Below are 24,978 nucleotides of genomic sequence, written 5' to 3'. Positions count from 1 at the left end.
AATAAATAACAAAAAAGGGGAAAAGAAAAGTAGAATTGTAGTTTCAAGAGGGAAATGTGCAATATTGGAAAAAATAGAGAATAACATAATGATTCCCAGGTACCCTTCATCCAATTTCAATGGCCCTCCCCTGAATTATTCTGAAACAATCGCAGACAATTTCATCTTGAAATATTTGTTTGTGTCACAAAAAGATAAGGATTGATTTTTTTCCTGTAGATTTACTTCCTCCCTCTCCCTCCCCACCTTAATCTGGTTTATTAGGAGGTTATCACTTTTGTTCATCATTTCAACAGGTCCTTGTGTATTTATCCATTTGAAAACATTATTTTTATTTTTTAAAAGGTAATTTCACTTTTTTATTTTATTTATTTTACAGGTTGTAGCTTTTTATTTATTTATTTTTAATTTATTTAAAGTCAAGTTAGTTCACATAAAGTGTAGGATTGGTTTCAGGAGTAGAGCCCAGTGATTCATCACTTGCATAGAACACCCACTGTTCAACCCAACAAGTGCCCTACTTAATGCCCATCACCCACAAAGCCCATCCCCTCCCAAAACCCCTCCAGCAACCCTCAGTTTGTTCTCTGTATTTGAGACTCTTATGGTTTGCCTCTATCTCCATTTTCATCTTGTTTTTCCTTCCCTTCCCCTGTGTTCATCTGTTGTGTTTCTTAAATTCCACATATAAGTGAAATCGTAGGATATTTGTCTTTTATTTTCATTTTTTAGAGTTTATTTATTTATTTTGAGAGAGAGCGTGCAAACAGGGTACAGACCGAGAGAGGGAGAGAAAGAATCCCAAGTAGGCTCCACGATGCCAGAGCAGAGCCCAATGCAGGGCTCAAACCCACAAACTGTGAGATCAGGCATGACCTAAGCCAAAAATAAGACCCAGACACTTAACTGACTGAGCCACCCAGGTATCCCGAAAACATTATTTTTAATATATTCACTACTTTAGGCTGTTACCTTATTCCCCCTCCCCTTTTTTTTTGCTTTTATCCCCTTGAATTTCTTAAGATAGCTTAAAATTCTTTTTTAATATGCCAGGATTTAAGGTTATTTTTTTTCTCTCTGCACTGCTGTCTATGTCTTAGGAATTTTTTCTACATTTTTTAAAATAGACGTTTTAAGAGTATTTTAGAGTCACATCAAAATTGAGCACAGACAATTCTCTGCCCCCACACATGCACAGCCTCATCCATTATCAACATCCCCCACCAGAGTGGTACATTTGTTAACAATTAATAAACCCTCATTGATACAACGTTTTAACCCCCAGTCTATAGTTTACATTAGAGTTCACTGATGGTTATGTTTGACATTTTCATATGACTTTTTCTCCATCAGACCTCTTCTCAGGATTGTTGCTCAGAAGGAGATTCTTCCCTTCTAATGGGGAGCGCTAACATCTATCATCCATGTTCCTCGAAGAGGATTGATTGCTAATGAAGAAACCCAGCATCACAAGGCAATATGCTTCACCATTGGTGTAATAAGTTGCAATAGGGGCATATTACATCCTGTAATATTGGTAAGTATTACCAAACTTAAAGCACTCATATAAAAGTGTATCCATTGATCGACCCCAGGTCCACTGGAATCTATGGAACGTACTCTAGACCTGAAACCAGGCTTCTCAGAATTGGTGAGGAGAAAAGAGGAAGCAAAGATTTGCAAAATTGAGTATATAATCCACTTCATGTGACAGAGACCTAGTTTCAGAATTTTGCCTCATTTGATATGGTCTTTCCTTTGGCCTATGTAGAGCCCTTTCAGTTTCTGCTTCGCGGGATCTAAGTACTCAAACCTGAGTGTTAAGGCTTTTTTTTCACCATCTTTGTAATAAATTTCACTTTCTATTAGACTGCTATATTGTTATTTCCTTCTGACAAGACCACAGTAGGATTCTGCTCCTGCATTTGTGGACTATGTGGTAAGGAGGTGCCCTTCATGACCTCCAGAAGTATTCACTAGATTGTTCCAGTAAAGAGCTTTAGTTTCACCAGAGAGCCTTAGTTGTATTTATGTCAAAGGGAAAGCCTATAGTTGGGTAAAAGAATACATTTGAAATACACATCTCTGACATAGGGCTGGTATCCAGAATATATAGGAACTGCTATAAATAAATAAGAGAGAAAAATTTTCTAGTAGAAAAATGTGCAAAACACATGAACCAGACACATCACAAGAGAATATCCAAATGGTAAATAAAAACATATTGTAAAGGTTCTCTGCCTCATTTGTCATCAAGAAATTGAAGAAAGTACAGAAATGTTGAGCAGTGTCATAGGAAACAGTCTCAAAATGAAGAATTATGGAACAAAGATGATTTATTACTACCTATAATACTTAAGCAATTTCCAAATGCTCAGAGCAGTTTTAGGGCCTTTGAGAATAGAATATCCTCTAAGATATAGCTATGAATAGTTATGAAGAATGTAAAACATTTCCATGCATATCCAAGAGGAATCTCTTTAACAATCTGTGTGAATCGATGTAAAGGGTGCTATCAAGCAGGAAAAAAAAAAAAAAAAAAAACAACCCTGCACTCTAGTCCCCATTCTGCCACTAACTGGCCTTTTGGTTAGTGGGCAAGTGATTTCCTTCTTTTGAACTTTAAGTTTAAATGAGGTGATTTTATTTAACCTTGCTCACTGTCTCAAGCAGTAACTTTAATATGTGGGGTATTAAACCTCTGTGTGGGTATTAAATCTCTGTAGAAAAGGGAAATGAGATGTCTTTGTTTTCATTCAGTGTTTGGAATTTGCATAACTGAAATCCGACCAAAGAGTAGGTCAAGTACCTTTTTTCTCGCTATGACTGGACAATGTCTTTGTGGTTTTGGTATTGGAAAAGGAATCTAATTATTCATTCAATCATTCACTTTCAGGTTGCATTTTTTTTTTTTAATTTTTAATTTTAGAGAAAGAGCTTGCAAGTGGGAGAGAGGGATTAAGGAAGAGAGGGAGAATCTTAAGCAATCTCCACGCTCAGCACAGAGCCTCCTACAGGGCTCCATCCCACAACCTGAGCCAAAATCATGGCCTGATCATGACCTGAACCGAAATCAAGAGTTGGATGCTCAACCGACTGAGCCACCCAGGCACCCCAAGTCTCATTTTTTGATAGGAACAAACCTTTCAACACATACATAACAATAAATGTCTCCTTTCTGTACTGCTTCACCCTATGCATACTTCTGGAATTATTTGTTACAAAATGTTAAAATATTTTGTAGGCATGTGTATTTTCATAGACCATATGCTCTTAGAAGGCATATTTTTTGGTTTATAATTGTATCTTCAGTGTCTGAAATAGTGCCTGTCACCCCTTATACAACATTTGTTGGGGAGATGAATTTCCACCGCCCTGACATTGACCACACACCCTAGCATCCACCTTTCCCCACCCCAAAATGCAGTAGGAGGGGACATGTGAATAAGAGAAGCAGTACCTCAAGGATCTGACCTATGGTGTTAGAAAAGTGTTGGAAAAGGAGGGCTTAGCAATTTATGTTCCTCATCTCTACCCCCAGGTATAGGATTTCTATGTATATAGTCACCGGAATATTTCATGTTTTACCTGTGAGATGTTTTCTCCCTCAGTTATTAGTACACATGCTTTCTTTATTTCATCCATTTTGTCTTCTGTCCTCCATTCCAATCCCTGTACTGTGATTTTTTTTTGCCCCATCATTTGGTTCTCTTGAGGGTTAAAAAACTCCGGGCTTTCTTTCCCAGGTTGTTGCTGCAGAGGAAATGTAGAAGAGGCCGCAAGGGTGATATAATTTTCTCTCACCACGGACTTGTATTGCAATGAAGTTTCATTCCCTTCTACCTCTCTAACAGCAAGAGCGAAAGAGAGAGATCTTGAAAAGGCAGAAGCTTTTAGTCTCTGATGACTTAGAAACTGACAAAGTTAGAAAATATCTGTTTAAAAAAAGGCAAAGAGAGATCTAACTGATGAGAAACAAAGCATTTTTGCATCATTATTAAAAAGAAAAGAGGGGCGCCTGGGTGGCTCAGTCGGTTAAGCGGCCGACTTCGGCTCAGGTCATGATCTCGCGGTCCATGAGTTCGAGCCCCGCATCGGGCTCTGTGCTGACAGCTCAGAGCCTGGAGCCTGCTTCCGATTCTGTGTCTCCCTCTCTCTCTGCCCCTCCCCTGTTCATGCTCTGTCTCTCTCTGTCTCAAAAATAAATAAACATTAAAAAAATTAAAAAAAAAAAAAAGAAAAGAAAAGAAAAGTGACGCCTGGGTGGCTCTGTCAGATAAGCATCCGACTTCAGCTCAGATCATGATCTCACAGTTTGTGAGTTCAAGCCCCCATCAGGGTCTGGGCTGACAGCTCCGGAGCCTGGAGCCTGCTTCGGATTCTGTGTCTCCCTCTCTCTCTGCTCCTCTTTCGCTCATGCTCTGTCTCTCAAAAATAAATAAATGTTAAAAAAAAAATTTTTTTTTAAGAAAAGAAAAAAATCAAAATCAAAAAAGAAGAAAGGAGAACAACACGTGACAGAATATTTAGGAAAAAAGTCATAAATCCTACTATCCTACACCAACAGCTAATTTCCTTTTGCTTGTTACCCTCCAGTATCTGGTTATGTGACACATGTTCATGGTTCTACATGGCTGCAACCAAAGGTACTATATGCAGCTAATAGCATGGGCAGTTAGAAACTCTAAAATAACTTCAATGAGCACACAAAAGTCCATTGGGTTGATATACAAAAGTATAACATTCTCCTGAAATAGTTTGCTTTTTTTTTTTTTTTTTTTGTAAAAGTTGGTTTTCATGAATTGTACAGGCACCTGTCCAGAAAAATGGGTGGAATCAGAGGAGTCAGGTGGTCACATCGGTGACTCCCTCACTGTGTCTTCCCTGCTCCCCTTCTTCCTCCCCAAGTACTCCATAGATACATTAGTATAATCTCTTTATATTTTTTAATTTTTTTTAATGTTTATTATTTTTGAGACAGAGAGAGACAGAGAGCAAGCAGGGGACGGGCAGAGAGGGAGGGAGACACAGAATCGAAAGCCGGCTCCAGGCTCTGAGCTGCCAGCACAGAGCCCGACGCGGGGCTCAAACTCACAGACTGCAAGATTATGACCTGAAATGAAGTTGGCCACTTAACCGACTGAGCCACTCAGGCACCCCAAATCTCTTTATATCTTATAAAACACTTCTGCGTGTATTTCTTATTTGACCTTCAAAAAACATTAACGTTCAGTTAGAACACGTTGGAATTATATCTATCTTATCAATGAGAAACTTTACTTAGAAAGAGGAGATAATTCACCCAAAGGCCACACAATAGCTAGTAAATAGCAGGAAAGGATCTCAAAATATCTTCAAAATGAGAAACCCATGTGTGTTCTCTCTTTCTCTCTCTCTGAATATCCACTCCATGCACACATTTAGCCATTTACTAGGATCTGAAAAAGAACTGTAGACCACAAATCATGAATCATGTCACTCCTAAGACAGATAACCATGGAAAGTCCAGTTATAAACATTGGAATCCACTGAGGACTGTGTACATACGTACGAATGTTCTCTCGCCTGAAAGTATCGTGGAAAGTAGAAACTGTAATACTGTAGCATCCCCAATTACAAGATTCCCTTGTACACAATTGAATATAGTCCCATCTGGGGCAATTAAAACTTTTCCTAAATGAAACAAACTCCAGAGACCATAAAGGAAAATGGAATAACTATTCACCTAAATCAGTGTCTCCATCACTTATTCGCTTGATTAGGTACCTCCATGATCTCAACAATTATTTCAAGAATGAGGGCGTTGTGAGGCTCTGTCTCCAAGGGCTGGGAATTAACGGGCAATTCATTAACTGTACTGTTCTGGGACTCTCGCCTGGATAAAGTGTTTTCCTTCACTTTAAAGGGAAAGGTGGAGGGGCACCTGGGTGGCTCAGTCGGTTGAGCGTCCGACTTCGGCTCAGGTCATGATCTCGCGGTCCGTGAGTTCAAGCCCAGTGTCGGGCTCTGTGCTGACTGCTCAGAGCCTGGAACCTGTTTCGGATTCTGTGTCTCCCTCTCTCTCTGCCCCTTCCCCGTTCATGCTTTGTCTCTCTCTGTCTCAAAAATAAATAAGCATTAAAAAATTTTAAAAATAAATTAAAAAATAAAAAAATAAAGGGAAAGGTGGCTACCTCCCTGCGCTCCCCCAGAAATACTCCAGTTTGGGATTGAGAGACCATCCGCTAACAGACCTCACAATCTGAGACCTGGCTTGTCTGATTCCTGCCCGAGGAACATGTATTCAAGGCAAGACTGTATCATAGGAACATGTATTCAAGGCAAGACTGTATCATATTCCCTGTGCTGAAACAGCTATTCCTGACATCTCCTGAAGAGAAAGACATAAAGAATCAACATGAAACCCTGGGGCACGTACATAAAACTGGGATTTCCCCTTCCACCTGTTGGCCTCAGTGACGGTGGTTAACTGTGGTGTTTATGGGCAGATAGTGTCTAACACAGCATGTGTTTGTGGTCTGTGTCTAAACCTCCATCCAGATGATTTCTCCTGTCACTTGGCTGCCCTGTTCTCTTCTTCATCGGGATGCCTTCCTGAGGTTGGGCCTGGGCTTGCAGAAAGGATTCCCTGAAGGACAAAACTGGGTGATGACATTTTGCCACACCCAGGATTTCTTGATTCAGTACCTCTCTGGAATGCTTACGGAAGTTGAAGATTGTTTTTTTCCAACCCCAGATTTATGGAATCAGAACTTTGCGGGTGGGTGGGGGGGACCAACTTTTTCCAGATGTGCTGAAAGATTTTTCAGCACACTAACATTTAAGAATCTCTTGCAGTCATAGCACTGACCACCTGGGAATGTTGTGGTGCTTGGTCTTTGGATGTGTTCCTTATTCTCTAGGCCCCTTTCCACAGTGCCCAGGGTCTTTGAGATGGAGTCCAAGAATCCTGAAACAAGAGGGGCCTTACTTCCGGGGCTTCTTTTCATGAATCACCTGAATACCTATGCGGATTATGAGTCTGGTGCATTTTTTGGAGAGGTCAGTGAGAAAAAGATTAACAGATACTTCTCTAGCCAAGTTCACCGGCTCTATTATTGGGGAAAATATTTGCTCCAAATCGGTTTGCTTTTCAGATTTGGTGATGTGGGCTAAATCCCCTAGGAGACACTAAACGTCCTCTTTCTCTCTCCAAATATAAGCAGCCATCTTCTTGCTCACTCTCCTCTTGGGGCGGCAGGGCATGGGCTCTGGTCTGAGGCTTTGTGGATTCGCTTCTTTGCGGATCTGCCACTTGCCCGCTGTGTGGCCTTGAGTAGATTTTGCAATCACTCTGAGCTTGGGTAATCTCAAGGGTAAAATGGAGTCCCATGTTTAGCTCATTGAGTAGTTACTGCTAGCAACTGGGATAATGTTTTCCAAATGTCTGGATCAGTACTCAACAAATATCAAGTCCTTTCCCCTTATCTTCCCTGTGTGTGTGTGTGTGTGTGTGTGTGTGTGTGTGTGTGTGTACATGGTGTGTCTGTGGGCAGTGGGCAGTACAGACACATCTGGACATATCAGATGATATAATGGGGGCCACCTTCAAGTTTCCATTTACATCAAGGCCAAGAATTCTTGAAGAATTTAAATGAAGACAAAGCAGGAACTTGATCTGATGAGTTTTACCTAGTAAAATAAACAATATCCACCCTCAGAGAGGTATAGAATCTGAGAACAGTACGGAGCTGTCACTGAGATTTGACTCTGCACCTTCTCTCTTTGCCTTTTCGTGGTATTGGAGGGAACAAAAAACAAAAATCTAACTTTAGTGGAAGTCTCTGTAAGCTGTGGTTGCATCATTAGCATTTCTTGGATCAACACCTAGCAAAATACAACACGTAGGCCAAATGTAAAAACGTGTCTCCACTTACGACCCTCAGTGGTGGACCTCTACTCTGTTAGAGCTAGAATGGCTAGCAATGTCTGGTGGAGGCTGCCCCACACTCTTGGGTAAACTCTCCCGAAGAGGGTGTTTCTAGTACTGATGGCAGTGACAATGACGCTGTGTGTGGATCCTACAGTTTGGCCCAAACCTAAGTGCGCTAACTAAAAGCCTCGGAAGGCTCTGGGTCTTAAAGGGGTTAAAAAACAGAACAACAAACAAACAAAACCATACAACAACAAAAGCAAAGACAAAAACAAAAACACAAAACCACCTCTAGCATCCTGGCCTTATACCAGTTCACCTGACTTTATAATTTTCTCGTTTCTCTGCCTAGTGACAGCATCCTGAATCTTTGTGTTTGAGTGTAGACGAGTAAGACAAGGAAGAAGAGAACTTCATCCAAACCATTCTCTATCTTTATATTTTTATCTCTGCGTGACTTCTTGATCTCCATGTTCGATTTCATTATAGAAACTTCCCCAGACGAGGCATGGGAGAGTAACTGGGTGTAAAGTCAGATCAATGTTCTATAATTTTATCTCCAAAGTAGTATCTAAGTTGGTTTTCATATTAGTTATTTCACTTGATCGAACATCTCAAATCCTATACCCTTTGCCTAAGAATTAAAGAGAATGCCCTCTTAGGCAACATATACCCTAGCATTTTTTCAGTTGATTCTACCATGCCAGTGGTGGAAAATAAATCACGTAATTATGTGCGTGGGCATGAAGATCAATGACTTACGGGGGTCATCAGAGAAAGGGTTTGATCTATCAAGAATGATTACTCTAAGTCATACAACACATTAACAGTTATATATAGGGTCTCAGCTCACCTTCGATTCAATAGTAACAAAGTAGAACACAGAATAACATTGCACATTGGAAGGAACTCTGGCTATAACTATTAAGACATTGCTTTTGTTGACTCAACTTTGACTTATCCATATTACAATGAAGCATACCAGATAATCTGAACATTTCTCTTAGCCTTTGGATCATATTGCATTTTACAATCAGACAACCCCACATATTTACATAACAAATTACAAATTGCTTTTTCAAAATATAATTTCTTATTTAAGTAATCTCTACACCCAATGCAGGGCTGGAAGTTACAAACCTGAGATCAGGAGTCACAGGCTCTAGTGACTGAGCCAGCCAAGCACCCCACAAATAGCTTTTTGTTCCGAAATAAACTACTTTCATGGCAAGGCAGTCACACACACACACACACACACACACACACACACACACACACACCATAATAGGGCGATCTGAGATTTATTTTACTAAACATTATTCACAATATGTATGATTCATGGGCTGTCAGTGGGTATCTTTACTACACTTAAAGTGTTGTGTTTAAAATACACTTCCAGTAGACCCCTATGAAATAATATTGCTAGAACAAGTATAAATAAAATAGATAATATTTGATTTTAAGAATAAGGAAGAATATTGTGTAATAAGTATCTGCTTTTCTAATACCATAAAATTTATCATTCATGACTGATTTCTTTTGGTTAAGAGTTGATCTCATACCAAATTTTGAGTATACGATATGATATTCTGAACTAGAGGCACCAAGCTGTGTATTAGATCCCCAAAACTTACTCATCTTAAAAATGAAAGCTTTTTAAAATTGTGAGTATGTGAGGTTTTGGATGCATTAATTAGCTTGATTGTGGAAACCATTCACAATGTGTGTGTGCATGGGTGTATATCAAATCATAACATTATACAACTTAAATATATGCCATTTTTATTTGCCAACTATATCTCAATAAAGCTGGATGAAAAAGTTGATCTCATTTGGCAATTTTTCTGGTAAATGGAAATCCTCCCCTCTAAGTTGGCCTATTTTCAGGTTTCTCAGATCATGATTTTCTAGATAGGAAAAAACAAAGTTTTTTTTAACTTTATCCATTTGTTTTGACACAGAGAGAGAGAGAGAGAATAAGCGTGTGAGATTCGAAGAGAGACAGAGAGCTAGCAGCGAGAGCTGAACCAAGAGTCAGATGCTTAACCTACTGAGCCACCCAGGCACCCAAAAACAAAGTATATTGATTGAATTAGATGCCTGGTGGGGATAAGATGGTGAAAAGAGCAAATTCAACTATATTCCAGGCATTGTGTTAGGTTCTAGGAACACAGTGATGAATGAGAAATTATCCCTCTTTCAACAAGTTCCCAAACGGTAAGGAGGCCTGCGTACATGTGCATACGTGTGGTGGAAGAAGGTGCCAAAGTGGTGGTCAGCACAGAGGAAAGATAGTTGGGGGGGGGGGGGGGGGGGGGGGCGGGTGCTTGGGTGGCACAGTGAGTTAAATGTGTGGCTTTTGGTTTTGGCTTGGGTCATGATCTCATGGTTTGTGGGTTCAAGCCCCGCATCAGGCTCCGTGCTGACAGCGCAGAGCCTGCCTGGGATTCTCTCTCTCCCTCTCTCTCTGCTCCTCCCCTGCTCTCTCTCTCTCTCTCTCTCAAATAAATAAATAAATAAACAAAACAAACACACTTCAAAAAAAATTTAAAAACAAGAAAAATAGGGGCGCCGGGGTGGCTCAGTCGGTTAAGCGGCCGACTTCGGCTCAGGTCATGATCTCGCGGTCGTGAGTTCGAGCCCCGCGTCGGGCTCTGTGCTGACAGCTCAGAGCCTGGAGCCTGTTTCCGATTCTGTGTCTCCCTCTCTCTCTCTGCCCCTCCCCCGTTCATGCTCTGTCTCTCTCTGTCTCAAAAATAAATAAACATTAAAAAAATAAAATAAAATAAATAAAATAAAATAAAATAAAAACAAGAAAAATAGCTGGGGAAATATGACTGGTACCAAAAGCGCTTTTACCTAAGAACAGAAATTGTTTCACAGCAAGTACTAGGTTTGATCCACCTTTTCGCCACTTCCAAAAATTTAGCATATGTCTTACTGTAGCAGATACTAATTAACTGTGAAGTCATTGAAAACAAATAATGTCATAATTTCTGCCACAGTTGGACCTGAGTCCAGTAGTTTGTTCTGAAAGTTTGGAGTTTTCAAGTGCATTTGTCAGTTAAGGGTGCCACTAGGGGCTCGTCCGGAGGTCACCAAGCACATGGTGCTCACCGTCCCGGAAAGCCACTGCTAGGGACTGCCTGGCTGGCCCCAGAGCCATCCCTGACATGAGTTGCCCATAATCAAAAAGAGGAAGCATTGACTCTGCTGCCTTTATCCCCAGGTTCTTTCCATACTCCTTCCACTTTCTGCTTCCTAGACTTTTTCTGCTCAGGACCTTTCTACTCCTTGAATATCCTTTTGTATTCACTCAGTTTGAGCAAATTGTCCCCACTTCTGAAGGCTCAGTGTAAAATCTACCCTCCCAGCCATGCCTCGGTGGCTCAGTCGGTTGAGTGTCTGACTTCAGGTCAGGATCTCATGGTTCATGGGCTCGAGCCCCACATTAAGCTCTGTGCTGACAGCTCAGAGCCTGGAGCCTGCTTCAGATTCTGTGTCTCCCTCTCTTTCTGCCCCTTCTCCACTCATGTTCTCTCTTTCTGTCTCTCAATAATGAATAAACATTTTTTAAAAGTTTAATCTACCCTTCCATAAAGATTATCTTTATCACTATAGACAGTAGTGCTCTGCTACTTTCTGAGCTCAAACACTACCCACTGCTTAGTACACGGAGGACTGTATACGATCCTTCCTTCATACAATCATTTGTCAGGCTAGTCGTGTGTTGAACAATATACTCTGCCTCACTAGATTGCAAAGTTCTGAAGGGATTCATGTTAAATCCTCTTTCAGTATGCCTAATCTATGATAAAGGGCTTGGGGCGCCTGGGTGGCGCAGTCGGTTAAGCGTCCGACTTCAGCCAGGTCACGATCTCACGGTCCGTGAGTTCGAGCCCCGCGTCAGGCTCTGGGCTGATGGCTCGGAGCCTGGAGCCTGTTTCCGATTCTGTGTCTCCCTCTCTCTCTGCCCCTCCCCCGTTCATGCTCTGTCTCTCTCTGTCCCAAAAATAAATAAAAAACGTTGAAAAAAAAAATAAATAAAATATGATAAAGGGCTTAAGTATGCTTAACAAACAAATCAAAAAGATTTCATCATGTGATGAACACCAGGTGTTGTATGGGAATGTTGAATCACTATAATGTACAGCTGAAACAAATATTACACTGTATGTGAATTAATGGGAATTTAAATAAAAATTTAAATTTCTTTTAACTTAGAAAAATTTTTTAATGTTTTTGTTTATTTTCAAGAGACAGAGAGAGAGACAGGGACAAAGACAGAGCATGAGTGGAGGAGGGGCAGAGAGAGAGGGAGACACAGAATTCGAAGCAGGCTCCAGGCTCTGAGCTGTCAGCACAGAGCCCCACGCGGGGCTCAAACTCATGAACTGCTAGATCATGACCTGAGCCAAAGTCAGACACTTAACCGACTGAGCCACCCAGGTGCCCCTAAAATTTTTAATTAAAAAAAATAAAAAGGCTTCATCATTTGTCATTTAAAAATGTACAACTAGGGGCGCCTAGGTGGCTCAGTTGGTTAAGCAGCCAACTTGATTTCAGCTCAGGTCATGATCCCACAGTTCATGAGTTCAAGCCCCACATCAAGCTCTGCACTGATAGTGTGGAACCTGCTTGGGATTCTCTCTCTCTCCCTCTCTCTTTGCCCCTCCCCAACTCATTCTCTCTCTCTCTCTCTCTCTCTCTCTCACTTTTTCCTTCAAAATAAATAAACTTTAAAATATATACATAAAACTAGAAATCTACTTCTATAGTTTAAAAGAATTTCTATGAGAAAATTATACACTTTTTAAAAATCCATTCCATTTCTTTAACATTGTGTCCTAAATAATTCCTAATGTTGGGTTATATTAATTGCATGACTCTAGAAACATGACAACATTAAATCGACTAAGTTTACTTATGTAAAAAGAGGATGATAGGGACAGTTCTTACAAATACACAAATATGGTAAACCCCAGGAGATAAGAAACTCTTGAGAATTACCGATCTTTATTTTTCCAGACATACAATACGTAAACTGAGACTAGAAGTCACAGATTCATTTAAATCTGCTCTTCATTTTCGCTGTGGTCTTGTAGACACTTAAGGATGAAAAGGTATAATTAACCCGACTTTATTCCTAACGTAAAAAGGATAGGAAGAGGAAGAGGCACTCAGCAAGCATGTCCCGAGGAGGAAAGGGAGTTTCACACTCACAATGCTCATATTGGAGAAGTATTGCAACAGATTCGAACATCAACTCCTGATTATCCACCGGAGCTCTGGAGGTTCCAATGTTTGCAGTCCACTGAACCACAGCAGTAGCTGTCAGAGGCCGTGGACACTCATCTTGGACACAGCTGTGTGTTGCCCCCTCATCCAAAAAGGGGCAAATAGAGTCGAATCTGTGAATAAAGCTGTGAGATCACAACATCTAAAGTAGGAATTTTACAAATACATTTATATAGACCTTGCAATGCACAGAATGTGTTTATACTTATTGTCTTGTTTAATTGGCACAAAAAGATTAAAGTATTTATTGTCTTTTACAGGTTAAAACATGAACCTCTAAGAGAATTTACGAGGAGTCCAATATTATATAGTAAGTCTTAGAGCCGTGGTTGAACTAAATCTTATGACTCATAGTTCAGTGCTCTTTTTGCACCTCTGTGCTGATGGTTTCCTTCTTGAGCCTGGGGTGGCTCAGTCAGTTAAGCATCCAACTCTTGATTTCGGCTCAGGCCGTGATCTCACTGTTGGTGAGTTCGAGCCCCACATCGCGCTCCACACTGATGGTGCAGAGCCCTCTTGGTCTTCTCTTTCTCCCTCTATCTCTACCTCTTCCCCACTCATGCTCTCTGTCTTTCAAAACAATTTTTTTAAAAAAGGTGGGGGTCATGGGGATTTGACAATTAGGTCAGATTTAAAAATATATATATTCTGGGCCTGTGCTGTCCAATATCGTAGCCACCGGCCATATGCAGCCACTAAGCGTTTAAAATGTGGCTAATTTGATTTGAGAAGTGCTGTAGGTATAAAATCCATTAACAACTTTAAAGATCTGCACCAAAAACACAAAACCATGAAATAGTTCATTAGGATTTTTATATCTTAACATGTTGAAATGAGAAAATTTTGGATATATCAAGTTAAGTAAACTGAAGTATTACAATTGACTTCAGCTGCTTGTTTTTACTTTTGGAAAAAAATGGACTTCTAGAATTTTAAATTACCCATATGCCTGCATATATTTCTACTCGGCAATGCTAATCTGGACTCCACCTTTGTAAAATAGTTTCAATTGTCATAGTTTTAACAGTACTGTGTGGTGCATTAAAATGTTTAAAAACACCTTTTACATGAGCAGATTACTTTCGAGTTCCTGAAATTATGTGAGAATCTGAATCAGGTCTGGGTCAGTGTAAACAGATCACTTTGGAAAGTGTTCCAAAACAACACAAAAAGTTTTAACCCCGGAATGGTGGAACTTACTGTTTAGTAGATGGTTAAATAAAGTATTTTTCTGCAATGTGCTAGCTCACATTGCTAACATTGTTAACAATGCTAACGTGTAACATTGCTAGCATTGTTCTATGTGGATTAAGGTATCATTTTATAACATGTCTTCCCTGCAAACACAAAAGCGTAATACAATTTGTCATAATAAGCTATTGGACATGCACATTTCACTGCCATGAAGTCTCTGAGTCTGCATACAGATGGCAAAATACTGAAATGTAAAATACAGTTTTTTATCCTTCATCCAAGAAAGCTGTTCTTAGGAAGCTGTTCTCAGGGGCGCCTGGGTGGCTCAGTCGGTTGAGCATCTGGCTTCAGCTCAGGTCATGACTCTCACGGTTTTTGGGTTCAGGCCCTGCGTTGGGCTCTCTGCTATCAGCCCAGAGCCCACCTCAGACACCCTCCCCTCCTCCCCTGCTCCTCCCCCACCAAATGAATAAATAAGCAAGCAAAAAAGACTAAAGAAACCTCTTCATTAAAAAAAAAAAAAAACTGTTCTTCAAAGCTGGGCTTTTCATGGTGGCGTGATGCTTTCTGGCACAGCAAAAAAGCAGAAAAAAGAGATTCAGAGGAAGAAACAACAAAGAAAGGTGATTTCAGCTCCGGGAGAGAATAACCTCCAACAGTGCTTCTCACACGTTAATGTGCACACCGATCCTGTGGGGAACCTTGCTAAAATCTAGATCCTGATGCAGTCGGTATGGTTGAGGTTTTGAGATGGTGCCTTTCTTACAAATTTCCAAATGATGCTGGTGCTGGGTTTGTTGACTCTGCATCGAGTAGCTAGGACCTAAATCACTGAAATGGGTGAAGGGTAGGAAAGACACGGGAGAGAGAATCCTCACCTGAATAAAGGGCAGATGGGTTCAGGGCCCCCAAACAGAGCAACGAACAGGAACAGGATGGAGGACAAGTTACTTCGATAGAGGCCAGTAGGAGGTAGGGAAAGTGTGGGAGAATTAGACACGTGGCCAGACCGGTTGGTATGTGTGCGATGCTCAGGAAGGTCTGAAGGCACACATGGGAAGAGATTAAAAGCCAAAACTGAGCAAATGTGTCTTCTTGAACATTCTTTGACATTTCTCTCTGTGTTGTCTCTGAGACTAGACTACACCTGTGCCTGCTGATTGGTAAGGGCTAAAGGGGAAGGAAGACTCCGGGGTATTTCAACATCAGGCTAAGAGCAATTGGACAATCTCTTTTGCCCATGGTTCTCCTATTTGCATCCCTCATGATGGGAGAAGAGGGGTGCCTGGGTGTCTCCGTTGGTTAAGCGTTTGACTTCGCTCAGGTCATGATCTCACAGTTCGAGCCCCGCATCGGGCTCTCTGCTGTCAGCACAGAGCCTGCTTCGGATCCTCTGTCTCCCTCTATCTCTGCCCCCTCCTCTGCTCACTCTTGCTGTCCTTCAAGCTTAAGTAAAAACCTTTAAAAAAATAATTAAATTAATTTAGAAAGATGGGAGAAGGACAGCTGCAAAAGTCATGTGTTCTGCAGAATTTGGAAACCTTCTCAGAAAACAGCTATCCAGTGTTATGAAGCTTCTTTGTTTTTAGTTAGTTTGGGAAATCAGAAGGAGGCACCTGCATCCCCGGGAAGGCCAGTGGCCACGGGAGCTGTGCCTTGTCCTCATGTGTCCTCGGATTGAAAGTAAGACGGCGTGAAGAACTTCTTGAAGAGCCAAACAGAAAGGTAGGTGCTGGGCCAAGCAGGTTCAGAAAATGCTAAACCAGATGTCTGAGCAGAGTTATGTATAAACTGTAAACATGAGAGAGTCTAGATAGGGCTTTATGACAGCCCAACACTAAAGAAAAATGGTCAGTTTTTCAGAGATGAGGCCTTGGCTGGCCCCAGAGCAGGCAGCGTCAGACCATGTGCCATCCCGTCCCCTCATGGAAAAAGTGTGAGTGGAAGATAGCATGCACTACCTGGGAACTTCCAGTGGAAGCACCACTATCTGGTTGTTGCTGGCATTGCCAGAAGCATCAGTGCCAGCCGTAGGGCATTAAATCATGCTCAGGGGGCCTTGATGAGAAAGGTGGGCTTAGCCCACAGGATGGCCAGAGAGTCAAGGCAAAAACCGTTTGGGAAGTCTGCTGTTCTGCCATCATTCCGCTTTACTGAAGTATATGAAGAATGAACTTCCTACCTGAAAATTAGCTTGGGACCAGATTAAAAATGGAACACACATGCAAATGAAACCAGTTTCTTAAAAGGTTCTGAGCCAAAATAGGTTTTCGGAGTCTAAAATAGGTTTTGTTAAACAGTGGGTGGGGGACTCTATCATCAGATAAGTTTGGAAAGTACTGTATGTTACAGAGCTCACTAGGAGATTCTGAAATATCCCTCAGTTAAGAAACCTCTTCAACTTTCTGTAGCTCTGTGTGTCTGAAATCATGGGCTGTTTATTTCATGTAAAACCTATGAATAGCTCCTGAGAATTCTGTTGAACATCCTTGGAAACCTTGACGTGGAAACTATAGTTGACCTAACAATGGACATCTTCTCTGTGGGAAATCCTAGGGGCAGGCCAGCCCTAAGCAAATGTGTCATTCACAAAAGTATTTTCTCAGTCCACGGCCCTTTTTTTACGAACACCTTTGGCTGATTTGCTTTAGAAAGCCTCTCCTATGTCTTTTGTCTTCTCTCTGACTCTAGAGTTAAGGCTTTATACTTGGCTAAAAGAATTTGAGACACTGGAGAGATTGCTAAAGTTTATTTATAGCATAGTTAAATAGATGCTTACTTACTATGTTATCGGAGTGCTGGCTTTGGGCAGGTGGGTGGGGTGGGGGTGTCAAAGTCCCTGAACATCAATGAAGGTACAAGCTCGGTGTCAAGGGGATAAGATAAACTTTGTTGCATGTTTCCATACTAGAAACACCTGGGCTACAGGGAATCAGAGGCAAGCTGGGATTTCTTGTCTTCCTCTCATTTCCACAGATTTCTCAGGAGAGAATGGGCACAAGAAATCATTCCACAGTGACTGAGTTTCTTCTTTTGGGACTAACTGACCAACCAGAGCTTCAGCTGCCTCTTTTCTGCCTCTTTTTAGGGATTTATACATTCACAGTGGTAGGAAATCTCGGCATGATCTCAATAATTAGATTGAGTTCCCAACTTCATACCCCTATGTACCATTTCCTCAGTAGTCTGTCTTTGGTAGATTTGTGCTATTCTTCTGTTATTACTCCCAAGTTGCTGGCAGAGCTTTTATGCAGGGATACAGCTCTCTCCTATTCTGGATGCATGACTCAGCTATTTTTTTTCTGTATGTTTGTCATTTCTGAGTGCTACATGTTAGCTGCAATGGCCTATGATCGCTATGTCGCCATCTGCAGCCCCCTGCTCTACAATGTCATCATGTCCCCTCGAGTCTGTTCTCTGCTGGTGGCTTCTGGCTTCTCAATAGGATTTACCGATGCTATGATTCATGGCGGTTGTATACTAAGGCTGAATTTCTGTGGCTCGAACATCATTAAACATTATTTCTGTGACATCATCCCACTTATTAAACTCTCTTGTTCAAGCACTTACATTGATGAGCTTTTGATTTTTGTCATCGGTGGATTTAACATGATAGCCACCAGCCTGACAATCATCATTTCTTATGTCTTTATTCTCTCCAGCATCCTCCGCATGCGCTCGACAGAGGGCAGGTCCAAAGCCTTCAGCACCTGCAGTTCCCACTTGACAGCTGTTCTTACATTTTATGGGACTCTCATGTCCATGTATCTCAAACCTGCTTCCCGCAGCTCACTCATCCAGGAGAAAGTATCCTCAGTATTTTACACCACCGTGATTCCCATGTTGAATCCCCTGATATATAGTCTGAGGAACAAGGAAGTGAAAGATGCACTGATAAAACTCTTAAAAAGAAAAATACCTTTATAAAGAATGTGCTCTTTAGTAAGGCTTATTTATGTATTTATAATCATAGTATGTGTGTGTTTGCATGTATACCCTGACTCTTTAAAAGTAATATGAAGTGGGGCCGCCTGGGTGGCTCAGTCGGTTGAGCATCCGACTTCAGCTCAGGTCACGATCTCGCGGTCCGCGAGTTCAAGCCCCGCGTCGGGCTCTGGGCTGATGGCTCGGAGCCTGGAGCCTGCTTCCGATTCTGTGTCTCCCTCTCTCTCTGCCCCTCCCCCGTTCATGCTGTGTCTCTCTCTGGCTCAAAAATAAATAAAAACGTTAAAAAAAATTAAAAAAAAAAGTAATATGAAGTGAAGTGAAAATATATACCTAATATTGTAAATTAGTATATACATATATATATATATATATATATATATATTTAGTATGTTGCTAATATTTAAAATGTAATTAATATAGGGGCGCCTGGGTGGCTTAGTCAGTTCAGCGTCTGACTCTTGATTTTGGCTCAGGTCATTATCTCATGGTTGGTGAGTTTGATCCCCACATTGTGTCCTGTGCTAATAGTGTGGAACTTGCTTGGGACTCTATCTCTTTCTTTCTGACCCTCAACTGGGCTCTCTCTCTCTCTCTCAAAAGTAAATAAATAAACATTTAAACTAATATCTGTTTATTAAAATTTGTACTCTCCTGAGAATATCTCTTCATTTCAATCCATGATGTATAAAGCAGATATAATTTTATGGAGGAAAAGTCAATAAATTCAAGTAGCAGAGAAGTCATTAACCACAACACAATAAAGCTGAAATTAGTAGGTGCTGTTTAAGCACAACAAGTCTTATATTTGGACATTTAAAAACAACCAAACTCCTTGGAATAATTCCTGAGTCAAAAGAAAACAAAACTCTAATAAATGAGAAGCTTCTACACTCTGTGATAAAATCATTGAGATCAGAGTAAATTTCCTGCCATAAACAACTAGAAAAACAAAATACTTTTAAAAACTGTTTTGTTAGAGTTTACATAGTGTGTCTTTTTCAATTCTTTCACCTTTAACATGTCTGTGCTCTTACATTTAAGGTCTTTATATGGTTGGGATTTGCACCTAGTCTGGTGATGTAGCTCTTTTAATTTGAAATTTTAACACATTTACGTGTAGTATACACTGACATATTTGTGTACATATTTTCCATCTCATTGTTTTTTCTACTTAATCAACCAGTTTTATTTGTTTTTCTTTCATTGACTGCTTTCTTTTGGATTGAGAAAGTTTTTTAATTATTCTATTTTTCTGTTAATTTTTAGTCATACATGGGATTTTTAGTGGTTACACCAGAAATTAAAAATACATCTTCAAATTATTAAAATTGTGTACAAATGACTCTTTTATTAGTTCCCCAATTGTGTTAGAAATTTAGGATCCTGAACTCCATTGTACTTTATTATCATGAATTTTTATTATAAATATATTTTAAACTTCATAAAATCATTGTATTTTTTTGTAAAGTCAAGATTAATTCTTATTATACATGTATTTACCTTCTATGTTATTCTTAGTTTCTTTCTTTATAATTTCTCCTTGGGATTATTTTTTTTCCACTTTAATAACTACCTTTAGTATTTTGTGTGTGTGCAAATGTGTTGATAATGGTCACTCTTGGGTGTCCATTTTTTTTACCTAAAAGTTACTTTATTTTGTGTGTTTTTAATTTTTTTAAATGTTTATTTATTCTTGAGAGAGACAGACAGAGCATGGGTGGGGAAGGGGCAGAGAGAGAGAAGACACAGAATATGAAACAGGCTCCAGGCTCTGAACTGTCAGCATAGAGCCTGACGCAGGGCTCAAACTCAGGAACGGCGAGATCGTGACCTACGCCAAAGTCGGAGGCTTGACCCATTGAGCCACCCAGGTGCCCCTGTTTTTACAGCAAATAGTCTGCACCCAGGAAGAGACAAGCAACACGCACCTGAGGAATCAGAAAACTGTTTATTTAGCACTGGTGCCAGCCCAATGGAGTCACCTCCAAAGGCTGAGCCCAGAACCCTGGTGTTGGCCTTCTTTTATGCCTGGTTAGCTTCCAGGTAATTGGAAATATTCTATTGGCTGCACAGGGTGGGGGTCGAGGGGCACTATCAGTTGTGCTATGTGGGCAATTGGCTAATGCAAGAGGCAAGCAAGATTACAGAAGCCAAAAGCATGCAAGGGGAGTATCCAGCCTCAGATATCTGGCTGGCCTCCTTCATCTGCTCTTACTGGCTTACCTTCTCATTCCCCACTCTTGATTCTCAAGCTGCTATAGCAGGCTTAGAGAAAATCAGTTTGTAGGGGCTGGAGAACCCCTTGCTATCACAAGAGGAGGAGCAAAGACCATTCTGGCTTTTTCCTGCTGGACAAGGATGTCAAAGGGAGGGGCATGACATCTAGGGTTTTTCACCATCCAAAGGAGAGTAGTGATAGCTAGAATGGGCCAGCTGGAGCATCACCTGGAGTTTTATAGCTTCTAGGCAAGAGGAAACAAGGCTGTCTAGCATATTAAGAATACAAAGACCAAACAGTAGGGTTTTGAAAAGCATTAGGAGAGGACCAGCTAAAGGGAGGAGCCAGGATGCCCAATTCCATATGTTGCTCCAAGAGTTCCATGAGTCTGCTAATTCTTGCCTCCATTTGATGATCCGTTCCTTTAGTTGTTGGGCCATATCTCTAACTATCCCTGATTGGTTAACATAGAAGCGGCATTCCTCATTTAGGAAGAGACATATTCCCCCCTCTTTTCAGCAGTTAACAGGTCTAACCCTCTTCTATTTCATAACAGTACTGCTGCTAAAGTGTCCACCTGGTCTTATAGGGTTACCAGGGAGTTTGCCATGGCTGATTTAAGGGCCCGGTTCATATGTTCCACTTTACCAGACAGCTTCCTGGACAACGCCCCCAAAATGTTACAGCAAATACTCAGTGCCCAGGAAGAGACAAGAGACACACACTCAGGGAATCAGAAAAGATTGTTTATTTCACACCAATGCTGGCCCAGCAAAGTCACCTCCAAAGGCTGAGCCCAGAGCCCTGGTGCTGGCCTTCTTTTATGCTTGGCTAACTTCCACGTACTTGGAAACATTCCGTTGGCTCCACAAGGGGGAGGACACTATCATTTGTGCTTCACGGGCAGTTGCCTGATGCAAGAGGCAAGCAAGATTACAGAAGCCCAAAGCATGTAAGGGGAGTATCTAGCCTCGGACATCTGGCTGGCCTCCTTTATTTGCTCTTGCCAGATTCCCTTCTCACGGTGTTTATTTTTGATGGATTTTTTTTTTCTGGACTTAGAGTCTAGGTTATGTTATATTATGTCTTGGTTACGTTATCTGCATTAACAAGCAATCTCCCAAATTTCAATAGCTAACAAAAATTTTGGAGGATTTTTTTCCCCTCACATTGCATGTTGGTAGATCCCAAACTGCTCAGTCTCTGTTCCATGTATATTTTCATTTTAAATTCAAACTAAAGACACCCCCTACCAGCAACATCCCATTCTTGTGACAGAGGGAATAAAAGAATGCCGCAAATTTTAGCTCAAACATTGTTCACGTTAGGCATGTCACATAGTCAGTGAAACAATGGGATGTGTAAGTGGAAATACATAATCATCTTATAGAGAAAGGGGGGAAGGGAGTAGGGGAGATGGGCAAAATGTGTGAAGGGGAGAGGGTGATAAAGACTTCCAGGGATCGAGGGGCGCCTGGGTGGCTCAGTCAGCTGGGCGCCTGACTTCAGCTCAGGTCACGATCTCACAGTTCGTGGGTTCGAGCCCCACGTCAGGCTCTGTGCTGACAGCTCAGAGCCTGGAACCTGCTTTGGATTCTGTGTCTTCCTCTCTCTCTGCCCCTCCCCTGCTCACGCTTTGTCTCTCTCTGTCTCTCAAAAATAAATAAATGTAAAAAATATATATAAAAAAAAAAAAGACTTTCAGGGATCGAATGAATAAGTCAAGGGAGCAGAAGGCACAACACAGGGAATACAGGCAATGGTATTGCAATAGTGTCGTATGGTGACAGATAGTAGCTACACTTGCAGTCAGCATAGCAATAACACATAGATTTGTTGAATCGCTGTATTGTACACCTGAAACTAAGGTAATATTGTGTGTTAACTATATTTCAGTAAAAAAATTTTTTTGAAGAAGAAAAGTACATAAGAGTTGGAAACAATAATACAATCTACCAAAGTTGGTTAATGTTTGCCCTGTATATCCCTTTTGTATCCTTTTCTTTATCCACCGTTATTTCTGCTTCTGTTTTAGATGTGTCTCCAGTAACCAGAATATAGTTGGATTTTTTAATCTGATCCAAATTTCTGGCTTTTAATGGATATGTCAAAGTTTCAAGGCTTTGATAGGAGGAATTGATGGGCCCCAGAAACTAAGGGATGTTGTGTTGTAGAATTAAATAGACAAGAGCCACCATGGAAGCAATATGCACAGGAGGTCCCTGCCAGAGAGTAGGGTCAATTGGACCCTTCTCCATTATATGTCTGGCTGCTTGGGAAGGTGTCTACCCCATATTTTTGGAGATTGCCTTCAGTCAATTTAGAAAATGTCTGTATTCACTTCCTGGAGCTTAACCATTACCCCAATTCACCAGCCTAAGGATTTTTAGGCTACTATAAGGATTAGGTATAGCCTAGTGTATAAATGAAGAGAAAGTCACCTTTTATAGGTTTTGGCAATAGGAGAATTTTTCTTCATTTTAACAGAGGAAAAATAGGAAAATTTATCATTTTCAGAGCATTGGAAGGATTGTTACTGCCAGCATTCCTGGGAAAGGAAAACCAACATCATTTTGTCAGTTATTGGGGAACATCAAAAGTTTTCTGTTTTGCTACCCTAAAGCTTGAAAGCAGGCCACCAAGCTTTGATTAACAGAATGAAACAACACCCCTGGGATAATTGCCCTGGAGTCCTGAATATGTCTATTTGGCATCTCCAACTAAACTTTGTGATTGTGATTGGTTTTTCATGATTAAGATTCTTTAATTACAAAATAGTAATTAACCTCTTTCACCTCATATTCCCAAGAGCTACTCTCAATTAAATCCTTGAGAGCAAGCAAGAGCTTCAAACATTACTGTTGATTCGTGGCCTATTTTCACAGAGGAAAGGACTCATCACAACCCAGATACAGAAAAAAGAGGTAGAGATTCAAAGTTCCATTTATTTTATAAAGGATTCTGAGTTTTCAGAATAAACGCAGAAAACAAGTGGTAATCAGCTTCCAGGTCAATGTGATGATGGATTTTGTGCAGAACTGTACAAAGATACAACAGGCCATCTATATATAGTAAATCTCTCAGGGGACAGAACTATTTGGGAAGGATATTGACATTTAGACTTTGATAGAACTGCACGATCCTAAATATCTCTTCCAGTCCTGAGATTTTTCTGAATCTAAAACATTCTGACTATTCAATTACTCAACATAGCAAGGCTAGCATTTCCAGACTTGTAACGTGAGGTGACAGTAACATTTCTGTTCTGGCTGAACTAGAGAGCTGAGCCTTAATTCAGCTTTATGTGTCTTACCACTCATTTAAACCACTCTGACCTTGTTTTTTCTCTCTACAAAAGTTGGGTAAGAGTCTATATTATGCTTATCTCTGAAGAACACAGGCTTTGGAGTCAGGCAGAACTATATTTGAATCTGGCTCTGTGAACACATTAGCTATGGGACTTTGGGTAAGTTATTCAACCGCTGTAAATTTCAGTTTTTTTCATGTGCAAAATGTAGATCACAGCCACACCTACTTCCTACTTCAGAAGGTTTTTGAATTTATACATATGAAAGAGCAGAGCCTTGAATAAATTAAAACAACTACCAGGAGAATATGACAAACTCAAAATCAATCATTGAGATGATTTAATATTCATCTATCAGAAACAGCTCAAACCAAAAAGGTTGTATGGAACCAAAAGCTGCAAATCTAAAAATTAGCAACAAAATACTGCATTTAAGGAATAGATGATACACATTTTTTCTGATGCCACTTAAAGTTTTTAAGTGGCTAACAGAGTTCTTGGAACAAAATGCCAAGAACTCAGTGTATGTTAGCCAGTATCACAGTATGACTTGAACCCTAAAACTAGAAATCAAGGCGTCTTGAGGAGATGATGAGAAGAGTAACTTTGCCTGAATAAGCCTCAGTCCGGTACTAGGAACAACAGGTGGCAGTAAATGGGAAAAAAGGTACTACCCCAAGTTAAAAAAGGATTTTCAAAGGGTCAGAGACAATAAAATATGAAATAAGATACATGAATTAGCAGTGAGTTTCCCACAACTACAGATTCTAAGCATAGATGGTTTGACTTTTGCTGTAGAAGAAGCAGTAAGTTTGTACAATGACCCCTGGGCAACCATACTGTGAAATTTTCCAAGAAATCCAAGTCAGAGGAGGGAAAATTTTTTTCATCATACAACATTTAGAGGGAATCAAACAAATGCAATTCTGAAAAATTAAGGTTCTTTTTATGGTTTTTTGTTTATTTATTTCGAGAGACAGCATGAGAGGGGAAGGTACAGAGAGAAGAAGAAGAAGAAGAAGAAGAAGAAGAAGAAGAAGAAGAGAGAGACAGAGAGAGAGAGAATCCCAAGCAGGCTCCACACTGTCAGCACAGAGCCCA

General features: G+C 40.6%; 2 protein-coding genes across 3 annotated transcripts in view; both read left to right on the top strand.

Annotated features, from left to right (window-relative positions):
• Positions 1-1,464: 1,464 nt before the first annotated feature.
• The window catches only part of LOC122200754 (olfactory receptor 6M1-like), a 30,305-nt gene continuing 6,791 nt past the window's right edge, over positions 1,465-24,978 (top strand). The window contains exons 1-3 of the mRNA XM_042906478.1: positions 1,465-1,537; positions 12,941-13,035; positions 13,471-13,520. The gene's annotated coding sequence lies outside the window, so the exon portion shown is untranslated. The remainder of the gene's footprint in view (positions 1,538-12,940; positions 13,036-13,470; positions 13,521-24,978) is intronic.
• On the top strand, positions 1,499-18,331 carry LOC122200755 (olfactory receptor 8D4). Of its 2 annotated transcripts, XM_042906479.1 has the most exons (3): positions 1,499-1,537; positions 13,471-13,520; positions 17,381-18,331. In XM_042906479.1, the coding sequence occupies exon 3, from the start codon at positions 17,396-17,398 to the stop codon at positions 18,329-18,331; it is 936 nt and encodes a 311-aa protein (XP_042762413.1). In that variant the 5' UTR covers positions 1,499-1,537; positions 13,471-13,520; positions 17,381-17,395. The 2 variants fall into 2 exon arrangements, with proteins under 2 accessions (XP_042762413.1, XP_042762414.1); XM_042906480.1 differs by lacking the exons at positions 1,499-1,537; positions 13,471-13,520 and adding an exon at positions 16,057-16,129.

This window comes from Panthera leo, chromosome D1 (assembly GCF_018350215.1).
Source record: "Panthera leo isolate Ple1 chromosome D1, P.leo_Ple1_pat1.1, whole genome shotgun sequence".
In the NCBI taxonomy this organism is placed as follows: Eukaryota; Metazoa; Chordata; class Mammalia; order Carnivora; family Felidae; genus Panthera; species Panthera leo.
The sequence above is the reverse complement of the archived record's forward strand: the minus strand, read 5'-3'. Positions and strand labels throughout refer to the sequence as shown.